The 24,607-nt window shown below is 48.0% G+C and overlaps 2 protein-coding genes across 3 annotated transcripts in view; one reads left to right on the top strand and one right to left on the bottom strand.

Annotated features, from left to right (window-relative positions):
* zgc:163014 (uncharacterized protein LOC100038766 homolog) overlaps window positions 1-12,037 on the top strand; it is a 38,610-nt gene extending 26,573 nt beyond the window's left edge. The window contains exons 11-14 of the mRNA XM_052016120.1: window positions 844-895; window positions 6,581-6,678; window positions 9,543-9,802; window positions 11,919-12,037. Of these exons, the coding sequence (XP_051872080.1) occupies window positions 844-895; window positions 6,581-6,678; window positions 9,543-9,760 (368 nt within the window). The 3' untranslated portion in view covers window positions 9,761-9,802; window positions 11,919-12,037. The remainder of the gene's footprint in view (window positions 1-843; window positions 896-6,580; window positions 6,679-9,542; window positions 9,803-11,918) is intronic.
* Window positions 12,038-12,055: 18 nt separating this feature from the next.
* The window catches only part of gstz1 (glutathione S-transferase zeta 1), a 29,428-nt gene continuing 16,876 nt past the window's right edge, over window positions 12,056-24,607 (bottom strand). For both annotated transcript variants that reach the window (XM_052016095.1, XM_052016085.1), the window contains 6 exons: window positions 22,025-22,150; window positions 21,220-21,298; window positions 20,049-20,101; window positions 13,720-13,769; window positions 12,307-12,473; window positions 12,056-12,201 (listed from right to left, as the gene is read on the bottom strand). In XM_052016095.1, the coding sequence (XP_051872055.1) occupies window positions 12,353-12,473; window positions 13,720-13,769; window positions 20,049-20,101; window positions 21,220-21,298; window positions 22,025-22,150 (429 nt within the window). In that variant the 3' untranslated portion in view covers window positions 12,056-12,201; window positions 12,307-12,352. The remainder of the gene's footprint in view (window positions 12,202-12,306; window positions 12,474-13,719; window positions 13,770-20,048; window positions 20,102-21,219; window positions 21,299-22,024; window positions 22,151-24,607) is intronic.

Raw genomic sequence — 24,607 nt, 5'->3', positions numbered from 1 at the left:
GGGTGAAGAAATTTCTGCATCCTGAATGGCTGACCCCTTATTTTTATTCTGTGACCCCTGCTCCAAGCTTCCCAGCCAGGGGAAAAAAAATCTCCCTGAATCCAGCCTGTCGATGATCTGCTGGAGGAACTCAGCAGGTCGAGTAGCATCTGTGAGGGGGAGGGGGGCGTGGAGGAATTGTCAGCCGAAAACATCGTCAATTCCTTTCCCCTCTGTAGATGCTGCTCGACTTGCTGAGTTCCTCCAGTAGATTGCTCGTTGCTTCAGATTCCAGCACCTGCGGTCGACTGTGTCTCCAATCTGTAAGACTTCTTCAAGTTTAAGTCAGCTCATCTAAACTTGGGTTTGGGACCAGTTTGCTTAATCTCTTCATATTTGACAAACGCATCATCCCAGGAGGATGGCTGGAATGGTCACAAGGATGAGGGACTGCAGTTCTGTGGAAAGACAGGAGAAGCTGGGGACTGTCCTTGGAACAGAGATTAAGGGAGATTAATGGAGACATTCAAAATCAAGAAGGGTTTTAGAACAAAATGTGGGAATATCTGTAGTTCTTTTTGTGTTACTGAGAATGTGCTGGGGGCAGCCCGCAAGTGTCACCACGCTTCCGGCGCCAACATAGCACGCCCACAGCTCCTAACCCATACGTCTGGAATGTGGGAGGAAACCGGAGCACCCGGGGGAAACCCCTACAGACAACAGGGAGAACGTACAAACTCCTTACAGACAGTGGCAGGAATTGAACCCAGGTCGCTGGCGCTGTAATAGCATTACACTAACCGCTACACCACCGTGCCGCCCTGTCTGCTGATTCTAACCCAAACCCTTATCCATTCCTCCTAGGTTACATGGAGTACATTAACGTACAGATTCCAGGTCCTCCTGCACCACGATGGTAGGTCCTGCCTTGGGTAAGTGAGAGGTGTGTGTAAACCGCAGGGTCTGACAGATGGTGGGGAAGGAGTGCTTCTCGGGGAGCTAGTTGTCCTTATCTAGGTGAAGTAATAGCCAGTTGGTAACTGGGGGATGAGGATGGTCATCCCAATATGAGGCAGAGATATAATATTGAGGAAGAGATATAATATTGAGGAGGCGTTGGAAGTGCGTGTCAGGACTCTAAATGGAGCTGAACATAGGACAGTACAGCACAGGAACAGGCCCTTCGGCCCGCAGTGTTGTGCCGAACCAATTACATCAGTAATAAAATGCCCAAATAAACTAACCCCTTCTGCCTGCACAATGTCCGTATCCTGCCATTTCCCTCACATTCGTGTGCCTGTCTAAGAGCTTCTTGAACACGCCTATTGTACCTGCCTCCACCCCCACCGCCACCCCAGGCAGCACATTACAGGCACCCACCACTCTCTGTGTAAAAGAAGAAAACTTGCCCTGCACACCTCCTTTGAACTTGCCCCCATCACCTTAAATGCATGCCCTCTCACATTTCAACCCTGGGGAAAAGATACTGGCTGTCTGCTCTATCTATGCCCCTCATACTTTTATAAACCTCTTATCAGATCTCCCCTCAGCCTCTGCTGCTCCAGAGAAATCAACCCAAGTTTGTCCAACCTCTCCTCATAGCTCATGCCCTCTAATCCAGGCAGCATCTTCTGCACCCTCTCCAAAGCCTCCACATCCTTCCTATAATGGGGCGACCAGAACTGAATGCAATACTCCAGATGTGGCCTAACTAAGGTTTTAAGAAGCTGCAGCATAACTTCCTGACTCTTGAACTCAAAGCCTCGACTAATAAAGGCAAGCATGCCGTACGCCTTCTTTACAACCCTATCAACCTGTGTAGCCACTTTCAGGGAGCTATGGACTTGGACCCCAAGAACCCTCCACTCATCAACACTGTGAAGGGTCCTGCCATTAACAGTGCACTGTCTCTTTACATTTGATCTCCCAAGGTGCAACACCTCACATTTGGCTGGGTTGAACTCCATCTGCCATTTCTCAGCCCATATCTGCAACTGATCCATATCCCGCTGTATCCTTTGCCAGTCTGCTACGCTCTCCACAACACCAGCAATCTTCGTATCATCTGCAAACTTACTAACCTACCCAGGTACATTCTCATCCAGGTCATTTATATACACCACAAACAGCAGAGGTTCCAGTACAGATCCCTGAGGAACACCACTAGTCACAGACCTCCAGCTAGATTAAGTCCCATTGACCACGACACTCTGTCTTCTACGGGAAAGCCAGTTCTGAATCCAAACGGCCAATTCACCGTGGATCCCATGCACCTTAATCTTCTGGGTGAGCCTCCCAGGAGGGACCTTGTCAAATGCCTTACTAAAATCCACGTAGACAGCATCCACAGCTCCACCTTCATCAATCACCCTCGTCACTTCGTCAAAAAACTCAATCGTTAGTAAGGCACGACTTGCCCTGCACAAAGCCATGCTGACTGGCCCTAATTAGGCTGTGGTTTTCCAAATGCTCATAAATCCTATCCCTAAGAATCCTCTCCAGTAACTTCCCTACCACTGATGTGAGACTCACCGGTCTATAGTTACCAGGATTATCCCTGTTTCTCTTCTTGAATAATGGAACAACATTAACTACTCGCCAGTCCTCCGGGACCTCACCTGTGGCTAGAGAGGACACAAAGATCTTGGTCAAGGCCCCTGCAATCTCATCTCTTGCCTCTCTCAATAACCTGGGGTATATCCCATCAGGCCCTGGGGACTTATCCACCGTAATGCTCTTTAACAGACCCAACACCATCTTCTCCTTTATCTCGAAATACCCCAGCACATTAGCACGCTCCACACTGATCTCCCTATCCTCCACGTCCTTCTTCTTGGTAAATACTGATGCAAAGTACTCATTTAGGACCTCACCCACCTCCTCTGCTTCCAAGCACATGTTCCCTCCTTTATCCTTGAGTGGTCCTACCCTCTCCCTAGTTATCCTCTTGCTCTTGATGTACAGTATGTATAGAATGCCTTGGGTTTCTCTCTAATCCTACTTGCCTTCACGGCCCCTTCTTGCTTTCCTAACACCCTCCTCAAGTTCCTTTCTGGCTTCTTTATAATCCTCAAGTGCTGTGTTTGATCCGAGCTTCCTAAGCTTTTCATACCTTTTCTTTTTTTTCTTGACTAAATTCACCACCTCTCTCGACATCCAAGGTTCCCTTACCTTGCCAACCTTGTCCTTCTTACTGGAACGTCCCTGTCCTGTACTCCATGCAGTCGGTCTTTAAACACCCTCCACATGTCAGATGTGGACTTACCCAAAAACAGCTGTTCTCTATTAACTCTCCCTAGTTCCTGTCTAATGCTCCTGTAATTTGCCCTGCTCCAATTTAATACTCTCCCGCAAGGTCCATACTTATCCTTATCTTTTGCTATCTTAAAACTTAAGGAGTCATGGTCACTGTTCCCGAACTGTTCTCCCACTGAAAGGTCAGTCACCTGGCCAGGGTCATTACCCAACACCAGGTCCAGTACGGCCCCTCCTCTCGTTGGACTATCGACATATTGATTTAAGAAACCCTCCTAGATGCACCTAACAAATTCTGCCCTGTCTAAACCTCTTGCACTAAGGAGGTCCCAGTTTATATTAGGGAAGTTGAAGTCACCCACTACAACAAACCTATTGGTCTTACACCTTTCCCTAATCTGCCTGCATATCTGTTCCTCAATGTCCCGGGGGGGTCTGTAGTATAATCCCATCAGAGTGATTGCAGCTTTCTTACTTTTGACTTCCACGCACATAGACTCAGTGGATGAGCCCTCCATTATGTCCCCTCTGAGTGCAGCTGTGATATTGTCCGCTCCCCCCCCCCCCCCCCCCCCCCCCACTTACCTCCCTCTCTATCTTTTCTAAAACACCAAAACCCTGGAACATTAAGCACCCATTCCTGTCCCTCGAAGTCTCTGTTATGGCCACAACCTCATAGTTCCATGTACTGGTCCATGCTCTAAGTTCATCCCTCTTGCCTATAACAGTCCCAGCATTCAAATACACACACTTCAAACTGTCTGTCTCATCGTGTCTGTTACTTTGCTGCTGCCTGTGTTTACTGGCCCTGACATCGACCTTCCTCTCAATCCCTCCACTTTCTGACCCGGTGCTCTGGTTCCCATCCCCCTGCCAAACTAGTTTAAACCCTCCCGAGTAGCACCAGAGAACCTCCCGGCCAGGATATTGGTTCCCCTCCAATTGAGCTGCAACCTGTCCCTCTTGTACAGGTCATCCCTGCCCCAGAAGAGGTTCCAATGATCCACGAACCTGAAACCCTGTCCCCTGCACCAGTACCTCAGCCACTCATTCATCTGTTCTATCCTCCTATTCCTGCCCTGACTAGCACATGACACCAGGAGTAATCCAGAGATTACTACCTTGCTATCCTGCTCTTCAGCCTCTTTCCTAACTCCCTCTACTCACTGCGCAGGACCTCTTCCCCCTTTCTACCTATGTCATTGGTGCCAATGTGCACCACCACCTCTGGCTGCTCACCCTCTGCCTTGAAAACATTCTGTAGCTGCTCTGAGACATCCTTGACCCTAGCACCTGGGAGACAACGTACCATCCTGGTGTCTCTTTCGCGGCCACAGAGTTTCCTGTCTGTCCCCCTAATTATCGAGTCTCCTCTCACTATTGCTCTGCCTGACTTTACCCTTCCCTGTTGAGCCGCAGAGCCGGCCACAGTGCACTGACCTGGCTGCTGCTGCTGTGCCCTGATAGGTCATCCCCCCCTAGCAGTGTCCAAAGGGGTAGACTTGTTGCTGAGGGGTATGGCCACAGGGGAACCCATATCCCTCTATTCTCTGCCTTTTCCTGTGTCTGTCTAAACACCTCTTAAATGTTGTTATTGTATCTGCTTCCACCACCTCCCCCAGCAGCGTGTTTCAGGCACCCACCACTCTATACAATATAATAAAAACTTGCTTTGTAAATCTCCTTTATATTTCCTTCTCTCACCTTAACCCTCTAGTATTTGATAATTCCACCCTGAAGAAAGACTTGGATGTCCACCCTATCTATGCCTCTCATAATTTTATAAACTTCTATCAAAAACAATCGAAGTTTGTCCAATCTCTCCTTGTAGCTAATGCACTCCATTCCAGACAACATCCTGGTGAACCTCTTCTGCACCCTCTCCAAAGCCTCCACGTCCTGTAATGCAGAACTGCACACACTACTCCAAGTGTGGCCTGACCAAAGTTTTATACAGCTGCAACATGATTTCCTGACTTTTATACTCAGTGCCCAACCAGTGAAGGCCAGTATGGCATATGCCTTCTTCACCATTCTATGTGTTGTGGAAGCTATGAACTTGCTCCCCAAGATCTCTCTGTACATCACTGCTCCTGTGGGTCCTGCCATTTACTCTGTGATTTCCTTTTACATTTGATCTTCCAAAGTGCAACACCTCACAATCATCTGGGTCAGATGCCAACTGCCACTTCTCCGTCCAAAGCTGCAACTGACCTGTCCCCTCCTGCTGTATCCCTCAACAACCTCCATAACTCAACCAGTCTTCATTTCATTAGCAAACTTACTAATCAGACCACATCCATTTTCATCCAAATCATTAATATGTCCTTTATCTCGGTCATTTACATGTGTAAGTTGCGTATAATTTATGTTAAGGTTTTCCCTTGCCTTCTAATGCACTGTGCTGCTGTTGCAAAAAGCTAATTTTCATGGCACTTATACCATGACGTATGTATGTCTATGACAGCAATAAAGTTGAAACAACAGATCTCAGCACTGGTCCCTGATCACAGACCTCCGCTTGAAAACATGTACCACTAGGCTGAAGGACAGCTTCTATCCCAGTTATCAGACTCTTGAATGGACCTCTTGTACAATAAGATGGACTCTTAATCTCTCAATTTACCTCATTGTGGCCCTTACACCTTATTGTCTGTCTGCACTGCACTTTCTCTGTAACTGTAACACTATTCGGCATTCTGTCCTTGCTTTTCCCCTTGTACTACCATGATGTACTGATGTGATGAAATGATCTGTATGGACGGCATGCAAAGCAAAGTACCTCAGTACATGTGACAATAAATCAACTGCTCTCCACCACTACCCTCTGTCTTCTATGGCCAAGCCAATTTTGGATCCAATTTACCAACACTGTGTATCCCATGTGCCTTAACCTTCTAGATCAGCCTACTATGATGGACCTTGTCAAATTCTTTCCTGAAGTCCATGTAAACTGCGCCTACTGCCCTATCCTTGTCAATAGTTTTCTCAAAAAACAACTCATTCAAAATTTTGAGAAAGGACCTCTTCCCACATACAAAGCACTTACTCTGTGTCTAACCTGTGCCCTGGGAGTGTGTGACAGGACAGTGTAGAGGGAGCAACACTGTGTTTAACCTGTGTTCTGGGAGTGTTTGATGTGGGGGGAATGGTCAATGGGACAAAAACCAGAGTCATTCTAAAAGCAAGTGGATATTGTGGTTGGGATTGAAATCTATGGAAGCAGTGTGAAAAGCCTTCCAAATTTTCCTGTGATTCCTTCAACATGATTCAACTTCCAAAAGCCCACAATTGGACCAAGAGGTCAGAAAGGTGCTATATAAATGGATTTTTTTTTTTGTTTCAGTCGCCATGCTGCTGTGCCTGTGAATGAGAACAAAGTTCTGATAAGCGGTGGATACAATCTGACTGGAGCCCTACAGGATGTGTTCATCTTCAACACTGGTAGGATGAAATCTTGTCTGTGTGGCTGTGGATGGGTTATTCCTCACCTTGCAGTGGGAGTGGCAGTGGCCTTTAGATAGTGGAACCCTCCGTCCTTTGGGTGACTTCCCTAGAATTCTTACTGTTGCTCTAGACTTGGAATTGCTGTTCATTGCCCCTTGAGCAAAGAGATTATTTCAGGTGGTCCTGTGTGTGTCCACTAAAAGGAAGCAATGGGGATGGTTTTCCCAGCACGTATTCAATGTAATAAAGGGCCTTATGAGAGCTAAAGAACCAATAGTTCAATTGATTCCTTTATTGACTCCTGTCCTCTTGCACCCGTCCCCTCCCTTGTCTGGTTTTGATGCTATTGGTTCTTTAGGTCCCTGTATATGTGGTTGGTTTTGGGATCACCCACCACCCCCTCCACGCCAGAATCTCCAGGAATTGGAGGCCCATGACTAGTGGTGTGCCTCAGTTGGTGCTGGGCCCATTGTTGTTTCTCGTCTCTATCAACGATTTGGATGAGAATGTACAGGGCACGGTTAGTACATTTGCAGGTGACACTGAAATAGGTGGTATAATGGACAATGAAGAAGGTGATCAAAAGTTACAGGGGGATCTTGCTCAGCTGGGTAAGCGGGCCGAGGAATGGCAAATGGAGTTTAATTTGGATAAGTGCGAGGTGTTGCATTTTGGAAAGTCAATTCCAGGTAGGACTTTCACCGTGAACGGCAGGGCCCTGGGGAGTGTTGCAGAACAGCGGGAACTTGGAGTACAAGTACATGGTTCCCTGAAAGTGGCGTCACAGGTAGACAGGGTGGTGAAGAAGGCTTTTAGCGCTCTAGCCTTTACAACTCAGGTGAGACCGTACCTGGAATATTGTGTTTCCTACACCCGCTGTAGGAAAGATGTTATTAAACTGGAAAGAGTGCGGAAAAGATTTACGAGCATGTTACCAGGACTTGAGGGACTGAGTTATAGGGAGAGGTTGGACAGGCTCGGACAGGCTTGGAGCATAGGAGACAGAGGTGATCTTATAGAGGTGTATAAAATCCTGAGGGGCATAGATAGGGTGAATGCACTCAGTCTTTTTCCCAGGGTTGGGGAATCAAGAGGTTATAGGTTTTGAGGTGAGAGGGGAAAATTTAACAGGAATCTGAGGGGGCAACTTTTTTTTACACAAGGGGTGGTGTGTATCTGGAACAAGCTGCCTGAGGAAGTGGTTGAGGCAGGTACAATAACAACTTTTAAAAGACAGTTGGACAGGTACATGGATTGGAAAGATTTAGAAGATTATGGGCCAAACACTGGCAACTGGGACTAGCTTGGATGGGGCATCTTGATGGCATGGACCAGTTGGGCCAAATGGCCTGTTTCCACCATTCAGCCCAACTGGTCCATGTTTCAGCAGGTATTGTTCCTGCCAATGGAGGTGGCGGAAGTGAGATGTGTAGTCCAACTCCACTAGTATAGCACCCAGCAGGCACTGGGTACTGTAGAAACATACAAATTAGGAGCAGGAGGAAGCCACTTGGTCCCTTGAGCCTGCCCTACTATTCAACAGCATGGCTGATCTGACCATAACCTCAAATCCAGGTACCCTTCACCCCCTCACCTATCAAAAATCCATCTTCCTCTGCCTTCAAAATATTCAAAGACTGTTTCCATTGCTCCCTGAGGGAGAGACTTCCAAAGGGACAAAATCCTCAGAAAATTTCACCTCACTCTGTCTTAAGTGGGCAACTCCTTGGTTTTAGACAGTGATGCCTAGTTCCAGGTTCCCCGATAGGAGGAAACCTCTTCTCTACATCCACCCTGTCGAGCCCTCGAATGTTTCAATCAAGATCCCTCTCACTCAAGAAAACCAGCATGTACAAACCCGGCCTCTACAAACTTTCCTCAAAGCGTACAACCTGCCCACTCAGCTATCAGTCTGGTTAATCTTCACTAAACTGCTTCCAATGCGGTTTTACGTTGCATAGGGATTAATATCAGATTGGCCACGATCTGATCAAATGGTGTAGCAGGCCTGAGGGACTGAGTGGCCTACTCCTGCTCTTTGTTATAGAGTCCTAGAGTTGTAAAGCAGGGAAAAAGGCCCTTTGGCCCAACCTTGCCCATGCTGACCAAGATGTATATTCAAACTAATCCCATTTCCCAGCACTTGGCCCATATCCCTCTAAACTCTTATCATCCATGTGCCTGTCATTATGTAATAGTGCTCCAGATGTGGTCTCACCAATGTCTGCACTTAACTGAGGCATCACCTCCCTGCTGAAAAAAGTAGAGAGCTATGGGTAAGCCTAGTAATTTCTAGGGTAGGGACATGTTCGGCACAGCTTTGTGGGCCGAAGGGCCTGAATTGTGCTGTAGGTTTTCTATGTATTCAATGCTAGCAATAATCAATGTGCTGTTCGCTTTCCTCATTAGTTGCTGTGCCTCATACTGGCCTTTTGTGAATCATGCACTCTGACACCATATATCTCTCTGTACATCGGAGCTCTGCAACCTCTCACCACTCACTGTTTCTTCACTGCAAACCCAATTAACAAACGGTGGCCTCCTCTGCCCGACGTACATGGACTTCCATTAACAATGCACAGGGGATAGACTGGTTTCTAGGGTGCAGAGGATCATGGGTAATATGGTCACCATGAGAAACAGATGAATAGGGAACTGAGGAGGGGCCTGGGTTGGAGATGAGAGATCACCTGATGAACTCAAGTCTTATTGGTGACCCTTAGTGGGGATGGACCCTTGTGCTTGTGAAATTGAGAGAGCTGTGATAATGGAGAGTGTAAATAATAATGCTGGGCAACTATCTGTACTGTGAACATTGCCTGGCACTAACTGCTTCCTTTCCATGCTCTCTGCACCCCCAGACACCTACAGCTGGAGCAGTCTGTATCACCACACTCTGTGCTCGGTACCAAGAGCAGGTCACAGCCTGGTGTATCTGAGCTCGAGCCAGAGCAGCACGGGGACCTGCCTCAAACTCCTGGTCTTCGGAGGCTCGAACAGCACTGGGCAATTCTACAATGACACTGTTCAGGTCACTGTGGAGCTGAGTGAGGAATGCCTGGAAAATCCCCATCCATGAGATCGTCAGCTTGTGACATGTGAAGGTTATGTCTGCGAGCTGGTGGGTGGCCTGACCAGTAAATAATTAAACTTTGATATTAAAATGTACCACTGGGACCTTGTCTACTTGTGTTAATGATTAAGGTAACAAGCCTGAGCAACTAATCAGGACCATGGGGGTCACAGACTTTCACCCTCTGGACTCTGGTGTTGGAGTTGATAGATTTGGGCAGTGAAGGCTTTGTGAAATATGTTTATGGTTATGGTTGTCATTTGATGTGAATGTAAGGCAGCTGATTGAGATGGTTCCGTGAAACTAAGTAACGTTTGGAGAAGGAAGTGAATGATTGTTGAGAACTTACAGCACAGCTGAGGCCATTTGGCCCATTGTGACTATGGCAGTTGATAACGTGGTCCCCAGTTTAATCCCACCTTGCTACACTGGGTCTGCAGCCCTGCAGGTCATTGCTCTTCACGTACACATCTGGGTACTGTTTAGCTGTGGTGAGGGTTTCTGCTTCTGCCCCACTGTCAGGCTGAGAGTTCTGGACTCCTCCTACAATCTGTTTGGGAAAACTTCCCTCACCTCTCCTCTAATCTTTTTACAAACTACTTTAAATTCTTGCCCACCCCACACTTGACCACTTCTGCTAAGGTAAATAAGGCAAGCTCTGACGGTTGGCTGGGATTACTGGCACAGTTGGGGATGACAGAAGGCACTGCCATTTTTCAAAGATCAGCACTACCTCAGTGCCTCAATTTTGTAGCCCTCTGGTATGTCTTCTCTCAGCCTCCTTTAAAACAGCCCCAGCTGATCCAATCTTTCCTCACTGTCAGTTTTCTAGTCCTAGCAATGTTCTGCATCTCCTCTGGACCCTCTCCTGTGCACTCACATCTTTTTGTTTAAAAAAAAGTTTCCTGAATTGGTACATCATGGTCAGTAGCAAGGTCAGTACCTATTGCCCTCAAAGGTGATGGTGAACTGCTGGGGGGGGCAGAAGTTCCAGGATCCAGACTGTGTTTCCATACAGGATGGTGTGTGACTTGAAGGAGAACGTGCAGGGGGTAGTGCTCCCTGGCACCTGCTGCCCTTGTCCTTGGTGTTAACAGCTGTGGGTTTGGGAGTTACTGTCAGAACATCCTGCATCCACTAGGCACTAGTAGTGAAGGGAGGTGGGTAGGGGGCAATGCATAGAGACACAACCTTCTGATGATGCAGAAAGTACGAGGGATTTAAACTTTTAGCAGCATATTGTCTGCTTGTTCTCCACATCAGCAGGTTATGGGATTAGGTCTCTCTAGAACTTAACCACAAACCAGAGTCAGCACTGAGGGAACATTGGAGGGCCAGGGGTGTGAGTTTTGGCCTGGAAATCTGGTTGTAAAGAACTCCTAGACCAGTTAAGTGGGTTGGTACCACAGGCAGTTCGAGCTGTGGAAGTGGATGTTGTCTCCTTTTTAACATGCCTTCTGAGAAATGTGTAGTGATCATCTACCATCCCTCAACAGTGTAGTGTTCCCTCAGCCCTGCTGCCTCAGCACTGCCCAACCACCACACCCGCCCCCCCAGGATGACACTAAGGGATTGGTTCCAAATGGAGGGTGAGAGGCAGGGAAGGAGGAGCAGGAATGCTGTTGGCATGCTGCCCATCAAGCTCAGATGGTGGCAGGACAGGCTGAGAACATGTACAGGAGTGGTGTAGTTCTAACAGCTGCAATACCTGGTAGGAAACAGCACGTCTGTACACGAGATAGTGAACCAGACCCTGTCCTTCCCACACTCACGATGTGGCTCCACACGCGCCCAGTTGAAGGTGCTGGGGTCGACTAAATGCAGTGGTTTCTAAGTGTGCCCATGTCACACTGGGGCAAGAAGTGGTTGTGCCACTGGTGACAAACAGCAGCCAACCTTCTGGATCCAAGGCTGCCTTTAGCAACCTCTGGGCTCAGGCAAGTGCAGTGTGGGTGCATTTACTGACGCTGCTGTAGTCAGCAGAAGGAATAGACGTGGGCAATGCCACCTCCCCTCCGTCATCCTTGGTCAGTTTTCTACTCTCCTCTCCCATTGCTTTACCCAGTAATACAGCCTTCAAATCTACTACTGTCCCCACACCCTGTCCCTGAACCAGCCCCTCCTGGCCACATTCTCACTTTACTCTTCCCATCCTCTCTTTCAGGAGGTCCGATGTCCAACCAGCAGAGCAGGGTCACATTGTGTTGCTTGGCCTACTGCCCCTGTCTGACCAGCAGGGAGAAGTCAGCACTGCCTACAGGCTGTTCAAAGTTTCATTTCCTTAACAGGACTAAACAGAGGTAATTTCAATCTTTTCAATTTATTGTTTTAATTTAAAAAAACAAGTAAATGATGGGAGAGAATTGACAGCTCACTGATTGGTCTAATTTGCAGTTCTTTATTTACAGTGGCAGTAGACAAATTTTGTTCAAAGTGTGACCAAAAACCTGAGGAAAGAGGCAAGAGGTGTGAACGTTAATGTAAATATAAAATTAGAGGTACAAGTAATTTATAATTAAATGGTTATTTCTTTTTTAAAAAAAGCCAAATACCGTGTCATCTTCAGCTGAGGCGAAGCCCCGCACCTTGCTGCTGGGATCAGGCTTCCGGAGGGGAGTCAGGTTGGCAAGATGGGTGACTGACTTTGAAGGGCTCTAATTCCAGGAGGGAGTTGTTGATCTTTGTGATGGAGGGAAATGGAGCCAGATCCACCTTAAACCTGTAGGTGAGCGGACAAGGTATCAAATGAGATGTCGCCTGTAGGTGAGAGCAAGGTGTCATCACAAGCTGACAGAGCACCTCCAAAGCTGTGGGATTCACTTGGAAAATCTGTATCACAGCGACACAGGAATGATTTGTCACCTGGAGATTTTCATGTTCAAATGGATGGCATAGTAGCCCTGCTGCTTCTCAGCTCCTGCCATCCAGCTAGTGGGTTAATTGGCCCTAGTGTGTGGGTGAGTGGTCGAACTGGGGGGGAGTTGATGGAAATGTGGGGAGAATGGGATTGCTGAGAGCTGGCACAGACTCGGTGAACCAAATGGTCTCCCGGCTTGTGATTTAAAATATGGAAATTCCTGCCACTGATTCAGGAGAGGAGGCCACAACAATGAGACTGTTGCATTCCTCTTACCAGCTTGGATAGAATAAAGGATCACTCTTATTCAGGAACACTCAACCAGCAGCAACAGAACAAATTTATTCATTAGCATTTTGTGTCTAAAAGGGCTGCCACATTCCCTACAATACAAAGCTGTGTGTATTGGAGTGCTGAGGGGGTGAGTGGTGGTTCTCCTGTGAGGGTGATATTGCACTGGCATCTCATGGGCTTCACTGTTACTGAGACCATTTGGCTCACTGAGTCTGTGCCAGCTCTCAGCAAACCCATTGCCCACTTATTTTCCCTGTAACCCATTCTCCCTGGCTTCCCATCAACTCCCCCCAGATTCAACCACTCACCTACACACTAGGGGCAATTTAAAGTGACTAATTAACCCACCAAACTGTTGGAGGAAACACACACAGACAGTGCCTGAGGTCAGGATTGAACCTGGATCACTGGCACTGAGGCAGTGGCTCTACTATATGCACCACCATGCTGCCCTGTAACCAAGATCCCATCCACTGTGGGCTGGGGAGAGAATGGCCACAAAGCACAGTAGAAGAACCAGCCCATGTAGCAAGGTAAATGGGTGAGGCGAGAGGTAGAGGGAGCCACAGACACAGGGTAGGGAGTGAGGCAGCTGATGAGGATTCAGGACCACGCAGGAGAGAGAATGAACACAGTGGTGACACCCGTTACCGCTCAGGGGCTTCATTCACCAGGTGTCTTCAGTGCAAGTGGACAATAGCTTGTGCGTTTCAGTTGATTTGCAAGGCATTTGTTGGGAACGTACCCCGGCCAATGTTACCCTGAAAGGTACTAGGCATGATTTTAATTGCCCTGAGGATGACTGAAGCCTTACCTAATAGCGTTGTACACCTGTGGGACCAGGCAGAGGTCTGCCATTGTCACCTGGAAGACACAAAACCACAGTACTAGATCAGACGTACTGTGGCTCCAGCTTAATGTCCCAAAGGGACCTCGACACCCCAACACACATGGTGAGCCAGCAAGCAAAGCTCTTGCCTCATCAAAACACTGCAAATTAGAACCATAGAACCATACAGCACAAAACAGGCCCTTCAGCCCACCGTGTCGTGCCGTCCATCAGACCACCCTCACACTACCTAACCCCTTCCTCCCGCATATCCCTCTATCTCACGTTCCTCCATATGCCTATCCAACAAGCTCTTGAACCTGTTCAATGTATCTGCCTCCACCACCACCCCAGGCAGTGCATTCCATGCACCAACCACTCTCTGGGTGAAAAACCTCCCTCTGACATCTCCCCTGAACCTCCCACCCATAACCTTAAAGCCATGACCTCTCGTCTTGAGCATTGGTGCCCTGGGAAGGAGGCGCTGACTGTCTACTCTATCTATTCCTCTCAATATTTTATATACCTCTATCATGTCTCCTCTCATCCTCCTCCTTTCCAGTGAATAAAGCCCCAGCACCTTAAGCCTCTCCTCATATTCAATACCCTCCAATCCAGGCAGCATCCTGGTAAATCTCCTCTGCACCCTCTCCAATGCCTCCACATCCTTCCTATAATGAGGCGACCAGAACTGAACACAGTACTCTAAGTGTGGTCTAACTAGAGTTTTGTAAAGCTGCATCATAACCTCGCGGCTCTTAAACTCAATCCCGCGACTTATGAAAGCCAACATCCCATTGGCCTTCTTAACTGCTCTTTCCACCTGTGAGGCAACTTTCAACGAACTGTGAATATGAACCCCCAGATCCCTCTGCTCCTCCACACTGCCAAGTACCTTGCCATTCACCCAGTACTCTGCCCTGGAGTTTGTCCTTCCAAAGTGTACCACCTCACACTTCTCCGGATTGAACTCCATCTGCCACTTGTCAGCCCAGCTCTGCATCCTATCAATATCCCTCTGTAAGCTCCGACAGCCCTCCACACTATCCACAACACCGCCTATCTTAGTGTTGTCCGCAAACTTACTAACCCAGCCCTCCACCCCCTCATCTAAGTCATCTATAAATATCACAAAAAGTAGAGGTCCCAGAACCGATCCCTGCGGGACACCACTAGTCACTGCCTTCCAATCCGAGGGCACTCCTTCCACCACAACCCTCTGCTTTCTACATGCAAGCCAATTCCTAATCCACACAGCCAAGCTTCCTTGGATCCCTCGGCCTCTGACCTTCTGAAGAAGCCTACCATGAGGAACCTTATCAAATGCCTTACTAAAATCCATGTAAACCACATCCACCGCACTGCCCTCATCAATCTTCCTGGTCACCTCCTCAAAGAACTCTATCAGGCTCGTGAGGCAAGATCTTCCCTTCACAAAGCCATGCTGGCTGTCCCTAATCAGTCCACGATTCTCAAGGTGTTCATAAATCCTATCCCTTAGAATCCTTTCTAACAGCTTACCCACCACAGACGTGAGACTCACTGGTCTATAATTCCCTGGCCTATCCCTATTACCTTTTTTGAACAAGGGGACAACATTCGCAACCCTCCAATCCTCCGGCACCACCCCCGTAGACAACGAGGACTCAAAGATCCTTACCAGCGGTTCAGCAATCTCCTCCCTAGCCTCTCGAAGCAGCCTGGGGAAAATCCCGTCAGGCCCCGGAGATTTATCTGTCTTAATATTATTTAACAACTTCAACACATCCTCTCTCTTGATATCAACAACCTCGAGAACATTACCCCTACCAGCACTCCCTTCCGCATCATCAAGACCCCTCTCCCTGGTGAATACCGAAGAGAAGTACTCATTGAGAACTTCTCCCACTTCCGCCGCCTCCAGGCAAATTCTCCCACCTTTGTCCTTAATCGGACCTACCTTCACCCTAGCCATCCTCCTACCCTTCACGTACTTGAAAAAGGCCTTGGGATTTTCCTTAACCCTACTAGCCAATGCCTTTTCAGGTCCCCTTCTAGCTCTCCTCAGCCCTTTCTTAAGTTCCTTCCTCGCTACCTTATATTCCTCACGGGCCCTGTCTGAACCTTGCTGCTTATACCTCACGTATGCTACCTTCTTCTCCCTAACAAGTCGTTCCACCTCTCTCGTCACCCACGGTTCCTTCACCCTGCCGTTCCTTCTCTGCCTCACCGGGACATATTTATCCCTAACATCCTGCATAAGATCCCTGAATATCGACCACATCCCCATGGTACATTTTCCTTCAAAAAGGACATCCCAATTTACACTCCCAAGTTCTCTCCTTATAGCCTCGTAGTTCGCCCTTCCCCAATTGAAAAACCTCTTGTCCTCTCTGCACCTGTCCCTGTCCATGACAATTTTAAAGGTTATGGAGCAATGGTCACTGTCCCCCAAATGCTCACCCACCAATAGACCCTTCACCTGTCCAGGTTCATTTCCTAAAACTAGATCTAACATGGCATTCCCTCTAGTCGGCCTGTCAACATACTGCGTCAGGAATCCCTCCTGGACACATTTAACAAATTCTGTCCCATCTAAACCTTTGGCACTAAGCAGGTTCCAGTCTATATTTGGGAAGTTGAAGTCTCCCATTATAACAACCCTGTTATTTCTGCTTCTCTCCGAACACTGCCTGCCAATCTGCTCCTCTATATCTCTACTGCTACCGGGGGGCCTATAGAATACTCCTAGTAGAGTAACTGCTCCTTTCTTGTTCCTTAACTCCACCCATACGGACTCTAGAGATGATCCTTCTACAACATCCATCTTTTCCACAGCCGTAACAGTGTCCCTGACCAGTATCGCCACCCCTCCTCCTCTTGCCCCCCTTCCCTATCCCTCTTAAAACACCGAAAACCAGGAATATTCAATATCCACTCCTGTCCTGATGTCAGCCACGTCTCAGTAATAGCCACGATATCATAGTCCCCCATACTTATCCAAGCCCTCAGTTCATCCCCCTTATTCCTGACACTTCTTGCATTTAAGTAAACACACTTCAGTCCATCTACCTTACTACTTCTATAGCCTGTATTCTGCTTCTCCTTCCCCAAAGCCTCTCTGCCTGTTTGATCTAACTTTTCCCCATTCCCTTCTTCCTTTGACCTACTCCTCCGGTTCCCTTCCCCCTCACAAACTAGTTTAAACCCTCCTGTACCACCTTAGCAAATCTCGCCGCAAGGATATTGGCCCCCTTCTGGTTCGGGTGTAACCCGTCCTCTCTGTACAGGTCCCACCTTCCCGAGAAGAGATCCCAATGATCCAGAAATCTAAAACCCTCCCTCCTGCACCAACTTCTCAGCCACACATTTATCTGCCACCTCCTTCTATTCCTACCTTCACTATCACGTGGCACTGGCAGCAATCCCGAGATTGCTACCCTTGAGGTCCTGTTCCTCAATTTTCTGCCTAGCTCCCTGAACTCACTCTTCAGGACCTCATCCCCCTTCCTACCTATGTCATTGGTGCCAATATGGACCACAACCTCTGGCTGCTCTCCCTCCCACTCAAGAATTCTGTGGACCCGACAGTGACATCCCGGACCCTGGCACCTGGGAGGCAACATACCATCCGGGATTCATGCTCACTGCCACAGAACCTCCTGTCTGTTTCCCTGACTATCGAGTCCCCTATCGCTACCGCATGTCTCTTTCCCACCCTTCCCTTCTGAGCAGCAGTACCAGTCCCAGTGCCAGAGACCTGGTAACTGCAGCTAGGCCCCTGCAGGTCATCCCCCTCAACAGCTTCCAAGGTAGAAAACTTGTTACTGAGGGGAACAGCCTCCGGGGCTCTCTGTCCTGTCTGCCTGCCTGACTTCTTCTTCCTCTTCCCTCCCCTGACCGTCACCATTCTATCTGCCTCCTGAACCTCAAATGTACCTACCCTAAGGGGGGTGACTGTCACCTGATGCACCGTGTCTACGTAACTCTCTCCCTCCCTTATGCTGCGCAGTGTTTGTAGCTGCGACTCCAGCTCATCAACTCTGAGCCGAAGTTCGTCCAGCCTCAAGCACTTACTGCAGATGTGGCCATCTTGGACCTCAACAAGGTCCACGAGTTCCCACATCAAACAGCTGCAGCACACCACCATGTCCTCCATCTGACTACCTTTCTCTTTTCCCTAGTTAGTCCCACCTACAAATCTATAATGACCAAAAGCTAAACCTTGCCTTTACCTACTTACCAGCTACTTACCCTCCTTGCCCCTTCACGCCGAAGCCCCTTGAGCCAAAGCCCAGAACACTCTGCTGCCACTCACACTGCTGCCCGCTCCGACGCTGCCCGCTCTCTAGGCTGTTTGCTTTTTAAGCTGCCCGCTTATATTCAAGCCTCATAGCTGATGTCTCAACACAGTAGCAAGGGAGTACTGATTGTCCTTCAGAGCAGCCTCTCAGGTGGATGGACAAGATCCCTTGGCCGATTTTCCAGGAACAGGAGGATAGTCACAGAGTCATGCAGTGCACAAACAGGCCCTTTGGCCCTCCACGTCCATGCTAACCATCGTGTGCACATCCACATTACTCCCATTTACCTGCACTTGTCCTGTAGCCTCGAGTTCTCCCAGCATCTTTATCAATTTCAGCCAACATTGACAATACATCAGCTGGTTGTTAATGCACTTTAAGTGGCTGCAACATTACAACATTGCCTAAACCTGGCCGGTGAAATGCTTTGGAATACCTTGAAAAATGTGAAGTTGCGAGAGAAACATAGACCTCCCTTTCAAAGCCTCCACATTGCATTTATACAAGTCCAGCGCAGAGGAAAGCAGCTGTTAGGGAGGTAACCGATCACCCCAGAGAGCAGCAGGAAGTTGAGCGAAGGTTTATGGGGCAGGGTTGACCATAGCATCAGGTCACTGATGTGATCTTTAGGGCACAGAACAGTACAGCACAGGAACAGGCCCTTCAGCCCACCCTGTCTGTCCTCACTCAATCTCCACAGAACAGTACAGACCCTTTGGCCCATAATGTTGTGCTGACGTACATAAACCTGCCCCACAATCAATCTAACCCTTCCCTCCTACACAGCCCATAACCCTCCATTTTTCTTACATCCATGTGCCTATCGAAGAGTTTCTTAAATGTCCGTTGTATCAGCCTCTACCAACATCCCCGGCAGTGCGTTCCAGGCACCCACCACTGTGTGTAAAGAACCTACATCTGACATCTCCCCGAACATTCTTCCTCTGACCTTAAACGGATAGTTAGGCAACTTGGTCAGCATGGACGAGTTGGGCCAAAGGGCTTGTTTCCATGCTGTATAGTTTTATGACTCTATGTCCTCTGGTATTGCCCGTTGCTGCCCTGGGGAAAAGGTGCTGGCTGTCCACACTATCTATGCCTCTCATAATCTTATACACCGCTATCAAGTCACCTCTCATCCTGCGTCGTTCCAAAGAGAAAAGCCCTAGCTCACTCAACCTTTCCTCATAAGACGTTGTCTAATCCAGACAGGAGGCTGGTAAATCTCCTCTGCACTCTAAAAGTTTCCACATCCTTCCTATAATGAGGCAACCAGAACTGAACACAGAACTGAACAGAAGTGTGGTCTCACCAGAGTCTTAGAGCTGCAACATTACCTCGCGGCTCTTGAACTCAGTCCCCTGACTAATGAAGGCCAGCACACCATATGCCTTCTGAACCACCCTATCAACTTGCGTTGATCTATGGACTTGGACCCCAAGATCCCTCTGTTCCTTTACACTGCTAGGAATCCTGCCATTAACCTTGTACTCCCCCTTCAAGTTCGATATTCCAAAGTGTATCACTTCACACTTTTCCAGATTGAACTCCATCTGCCACTTCTCTGCCCAGCTCTGCATCCAGTCTATATCCTGTTGTAACCTACGAACACCTTCTACACTATCCACCTCCAACCTTCATGTCATCTGCACACTTACTAACCCACCCTTCCACTTCCTCATCCAAGTCATTTATAAAAATAAAATCACTGAGTAAGGGTCCCAGAACAGATCCCTGTGGAACACCACTGGTCACCGACCTCCAGGCAGAATACGCTCCATTCTCTGCACATTCATGTGCCTACCTCTGAGCCTCTATCGTATCTGCCTCCACCACCACCCTGGCAGTGCATTCAAGGCACACACCACTGTGTAAAACAAAAAATTTGCCCCACACATCTCCTTTGAACTTACCCCTTCTCATCTTAAATGCATGCCCTCTAGTATTATACATTGACTCTGGGGAAAAAAGACCCTAAATCCTGTACTTTTTTCTAAACAGATCACCACTTGGAAGCCTGGCACTACGTACCTCGTCACCGACACAGTATCGTCCAGACATCTGTTGCAGGAGACTTTCGAGAGCTGAAAAACACAGAAATTAGTGAAGAAAGATGGGCTCAGGGCGAGGTGAGCTGAACAACTTAGTTACATAGGGTCTTCAGTACAGTAAAACATCCCAAGTCCCTGCAAACTCAGATCAAGCTGTGGCACCAAGCGAAGGGATTTAAGGCCAGATGGCCAGAACATGCTCAAGGCAGTAGATTTTACTGAGCTGCTCAAAGGAGAGAAAGATGGAGATTTAAAGAGGGAATTCAAGGTTTAGCATCTCAATAGCAAAAGTGTGGCCACCAGCAGTGCAGCAATAAGACAGGACATGCAGGAGGTCAAAATAAGAAGAGTGCCAAGATCTGAGGGGGTGAGGTTGTAGGTTGAGAAGGAAACAGAAAGGGAGGATGAGACCATTTGTAAATAAGAGTTTTAAAATGTAGCCACTCAGACAGGAGCCAGTGTAGGCCAGTGAACACGGGGGTGATGGTAAGCTAGGGAGGGTACAGGAAAGTTTCACGAGGATGTTGCCAGGACCGCAGGGCTGGAGTTATGAGAGACTGGATAGGTTGTGACCATTTTCCCTGGAGCGAAGGAGGCTGAGGGGTGACCCTACAGAGGTTTATAAAATCATGAGGGGCATCGATAAGGTGGACGGTAACAGTCTTTTCCCCAGGGTAGGGGATTCTAAACCTAGAGGGCACAGGTTTAGGATGAGAGCGGAAAGATTTAAAAGGGACCTGAGGGACAAGTTTTTCCACACAGAGGGTGGTGGGTGTGTGGAACGAGCTGCCAGAGGAAGTGGTAGAGGTGGGTACAATTACAACATATTAAAAAAACACTGGACAGGTTCGTGGATAGGAACAGTTTAGAGGGATGTGGGCCAAATGCAGGCACATGTAATTCATGTACATGGGCATTTTGGTTAGCATAACAAGTTGGGCCGAAGGGCCTTTATTGGGCCATGCTGTATAACTAAGTTAGCACAGGGCAGCAGGTCTCTGGATGAGTTTAGGAGGCTGTTGAGGATTTGTTGGAACAGTCCAGTCTAAAGAGTTTGAGCAGGAGGAGTGGTGTTGTACTGAGGTGTGAGGCAAGATGAGCTGGAATGTTAAACAGCAGTCATCTGTCACGATCGCCTTGTCTTGTCTCACCCTGAAGCCCGTTGGTGATGAAGTGTTGAGCCCATTCTAGCCTCTGCTCTTCCCCTAGCCTCTGCAGCACCAAGAGATTCTGAAAAATCAGACAGCCCTGTGATTGTATGCTCATTTTACTGACAGTAAAACAAAACAAAATGAATGCTGATAGACCCAACCAGCCCCCTCCCAGGATTATCCAGAACTCCAGACACAAACCAGCCTCCCCTCCATGGACACTTCTCGCTGCCTCAGTAAAGCATCCAGCATAATCAAAGACCCCACCCACCCCGGACATTCTCTCTTCTTCTCCCCCCTCCGCGCCCACTGGGCAGAAGATACAAAAGCCTGAAAGCATGTACCACCAGGCTCAAGGACAGCTTCTATCCCGCTGTTATAAGACTATTGAACGGTTCCCTGGTACGATAAAATGGACTCTTGACCTCACAATCTACCTCGTTATGACCTTGCACCTTGTTGTCTGCCTGCACTGCACTGTTACTGTAACACTTTATTCTGCATTCTGTTTTCTTTTTAAGACCTTAATGTACTGATGTATGGAATGATCTGTCTGGATGGCACGCACACAAAAGCTCTACACTCTCTTGGTTCGTGTGACAATAATAAACCAGTAGTCCACACATGCAGCCAGATGTGTGCAACGAGTAGGAGCCACAGACCCAACCTGCAAGGGGCAGATAGAGGAACTGCCGCTCTCCGTATCTGCCACATAGACAATCGACAGCACACAGGATTCACAAGACATAGACAGGCAAAGGTGGAGCCAGACTGGTGGGGGTGTGCACAGAAACCAAAGCCATACCTGCAGGGGCTGGATCCCAGAGGTGATGTGGTCGGAGATCATCCGGACCTGGGCACGTTTCTTGGGATCAGTGGGCAGCAGCCGAGGACTGGGCCTGGTCTCTTCCAGGTAATGAATTATAGCCATCTATCAGCAGCAGAGAAAGTACCGATCAAACTAACAGCAGTGGTCCACGAAAACAACAACCGACCCAGAAACAGTTTTAAAGGAATTGAGAGTGTTTAAGGCTGGATTCTTTCACACTGACCAGCCAAACTATTACAGAATGGAAATAACTCCTTCACAGGCTGGTGAATGAGGCACGGCTCTTCGGGTCTTGGTCTCCGAGAATTCCTTCCGAGGGATGGAATCAGTGTGTGAGACACTGAAATGTCCGGTGACTGTGTTAACGCTCCCACTGATGGTGGGAGTTGGGGGCAGTGTCGGTGGTGCAGAAAGCTTTATACATTTAGAATTAGGAATGTTTAAAAAGGGAGGATTGGATCAATGAAAGTGAAGCGTTCAGAGATGGTCACGTCGAGCATCCTGAATGCCAGCCGTCCCACCTCACTGGGGCGGTGGTTCCCACCCCCCAACACTGGAGTGGGGGTCTCACTTCAGAGTCTCGAGGGCATGGATTAAAGGGCCACTCTCACACTTCAAACACAATCTCTTGCGAGGGTGGAGCACCGAGCGATATCTGCAGAGCTCTGTCTGAGCCAACATCTGTTAATGCTTCCACTCCGGAAAATGTATTTTGAAAATATTAGCTGGGAGCTGGAGAGGCCACTCAGCCCTTCATTCCTGTCCCTGCCATTCTGCAAGGTCGTGATTGATCAGACAGTAACCTTAAGTCCACATTCCTGTCCTTCCCCAGCAACTTTCCAGCCTGTCACTTATCAAGAACAGGTCTACCTCAGCCTTAAAAATATTCAGAGACTCTGGAACTCTCTTCCTCAGGGTGCCATTAGCAAACACTCAGGACCCTCCGGGAGAGAAAAAAAACGTCCTTAATTTAATCAGTGACCCTTCACTCTAGGTTCTCTGATGCAAGGAACCGTCCTCTCCACATCCACCCTGTTGGCACTCCTCAGGATCTGTACACTTCAATCAATGGATTCAAAGCTAGCTTGTCACACCTTTCCTCAAACTGCAACCTGCCCAATCCAGATATTAGTCTAGTCTAGTAAACCCTCTCTAAACTGCTTCCAATACACTTAGATCCTTCCCTAAATAAGGAGACTGGTACTGTAATGATACTCTAGGTATGGGCTCACCAATACTCAATATAACTGAAGTAGAACCTCTCTACTTTTGCATTCAATTCCCCCAAGCCATAAGTGTGAGCTTTCCTAATTACTTGCTGTACCTGCATACTAGCCTGTTCCAAATCATCCTCCACGACAACACCCAAATCCCTGTGTCTCAGAGCTCTGCAATCTCTTATCATTTACATAATGTTTTTTTTAAAAAACTTTTCCTGCCAAAATTGACAATTTCCTATTTATTTGCCAGATCTTTGGCCACTCACAAACACTATCTATTATCCCTCAGTAGCCTTCCCAGGTCCCCATTACTTACCTACCTACCTTAGAGTCATCAGCAAATCCAGTAACTATACCTCTGGTACCTTCATCCAAGTTATTTTTATACATTGTAAAAGGTGGAGTCCCTGGCACCTTTCTCTATGGCACACCTCTCATTGCATCTTGCCAAACAGAAAAGATGGTACAATAACAACATTTAAAAGACAATTGGACAGGTCCATGGATAGGAAAGGTTTAGACAATTATAGGCCAAACACAGGCAAATGGGACTAACTCAGGAAGACACCTTGGTCAGAATTGATGAGTTGGGCCGAAGGGTCTGTTTCCATGCTATGTAATTCTCTGACCCAATTATGTCCACTGTTTCCTGTTTGCCAGCCAATTCTCCATCCACATCAATGCATTATTTCCTACACCAAGAGCTTTCATTTTCTGCAATAACTGATGGGGAACCTTATCAAATGCCTTCTGCAAATTTGAGTTTATTCCATCGACCAGTTCCCCTTTACCCACAGCATGCGCTACCCGGATGCGAATGTAGGTGGCATAGTTAGCGGTTGTCAGTGAAGAAGGATGTCTAAGGTTATAACAGGGTCTAGATCAACTGGGAAAGTGAGGAAAAGAGTGGCAGATGAATTTAACTCAGACAAGTGTGAAGTGATGCATTTTGATGTTAAAACAGAGCAGGACTTTCACATGAATGATAGGACCCTGGGGAGTGTGGTTGAATGGAGAGACCTTGGGGGTACAGGTGTATAGGTCCTTGAAAGTAGTAACGCAGGAAGACAGGGTGGTGAAGAAGGCGCATGGCATGCTTGCCTTCATCGGAGATGGCATTAAGTAGTTGGGACTTCACATTAGTCGTACAAATCATTGGTTAGGTCGCACTTAAGTGTCGCGTGCAGTTCTGGTCAGGAAAGGTGTGATTAAGCTAGAGACGGCACAGAATAGATTCCTGAGGATGTTGCTGGGATTGGAGGGCTTGAGTTTTTAAAGGAGAGATTGGATAGGCTGGGACTTTTTCTTGGGGGAAAGGAGGCTGAGATGTGACACGATA

The sequence above is a fragment of the Pristis pectinata genome, chromosome 1, assembly GCF_009764475.1.
Source record: "Pristis pectinata isolate sPriPec2 chromosome 1, sPriPec2.1.pri, whole genome shotgun sequence".
Taxonomy (NCBI): Eukaryota; Metazoa; Chordata; class Chondrichthyes; order Rhinopristiformes; family Pristidae; genus Pristis; species Pristis pectinata.
This window is presented reverse-complemented; position numbering and strand designations above follow the sequence as displayed.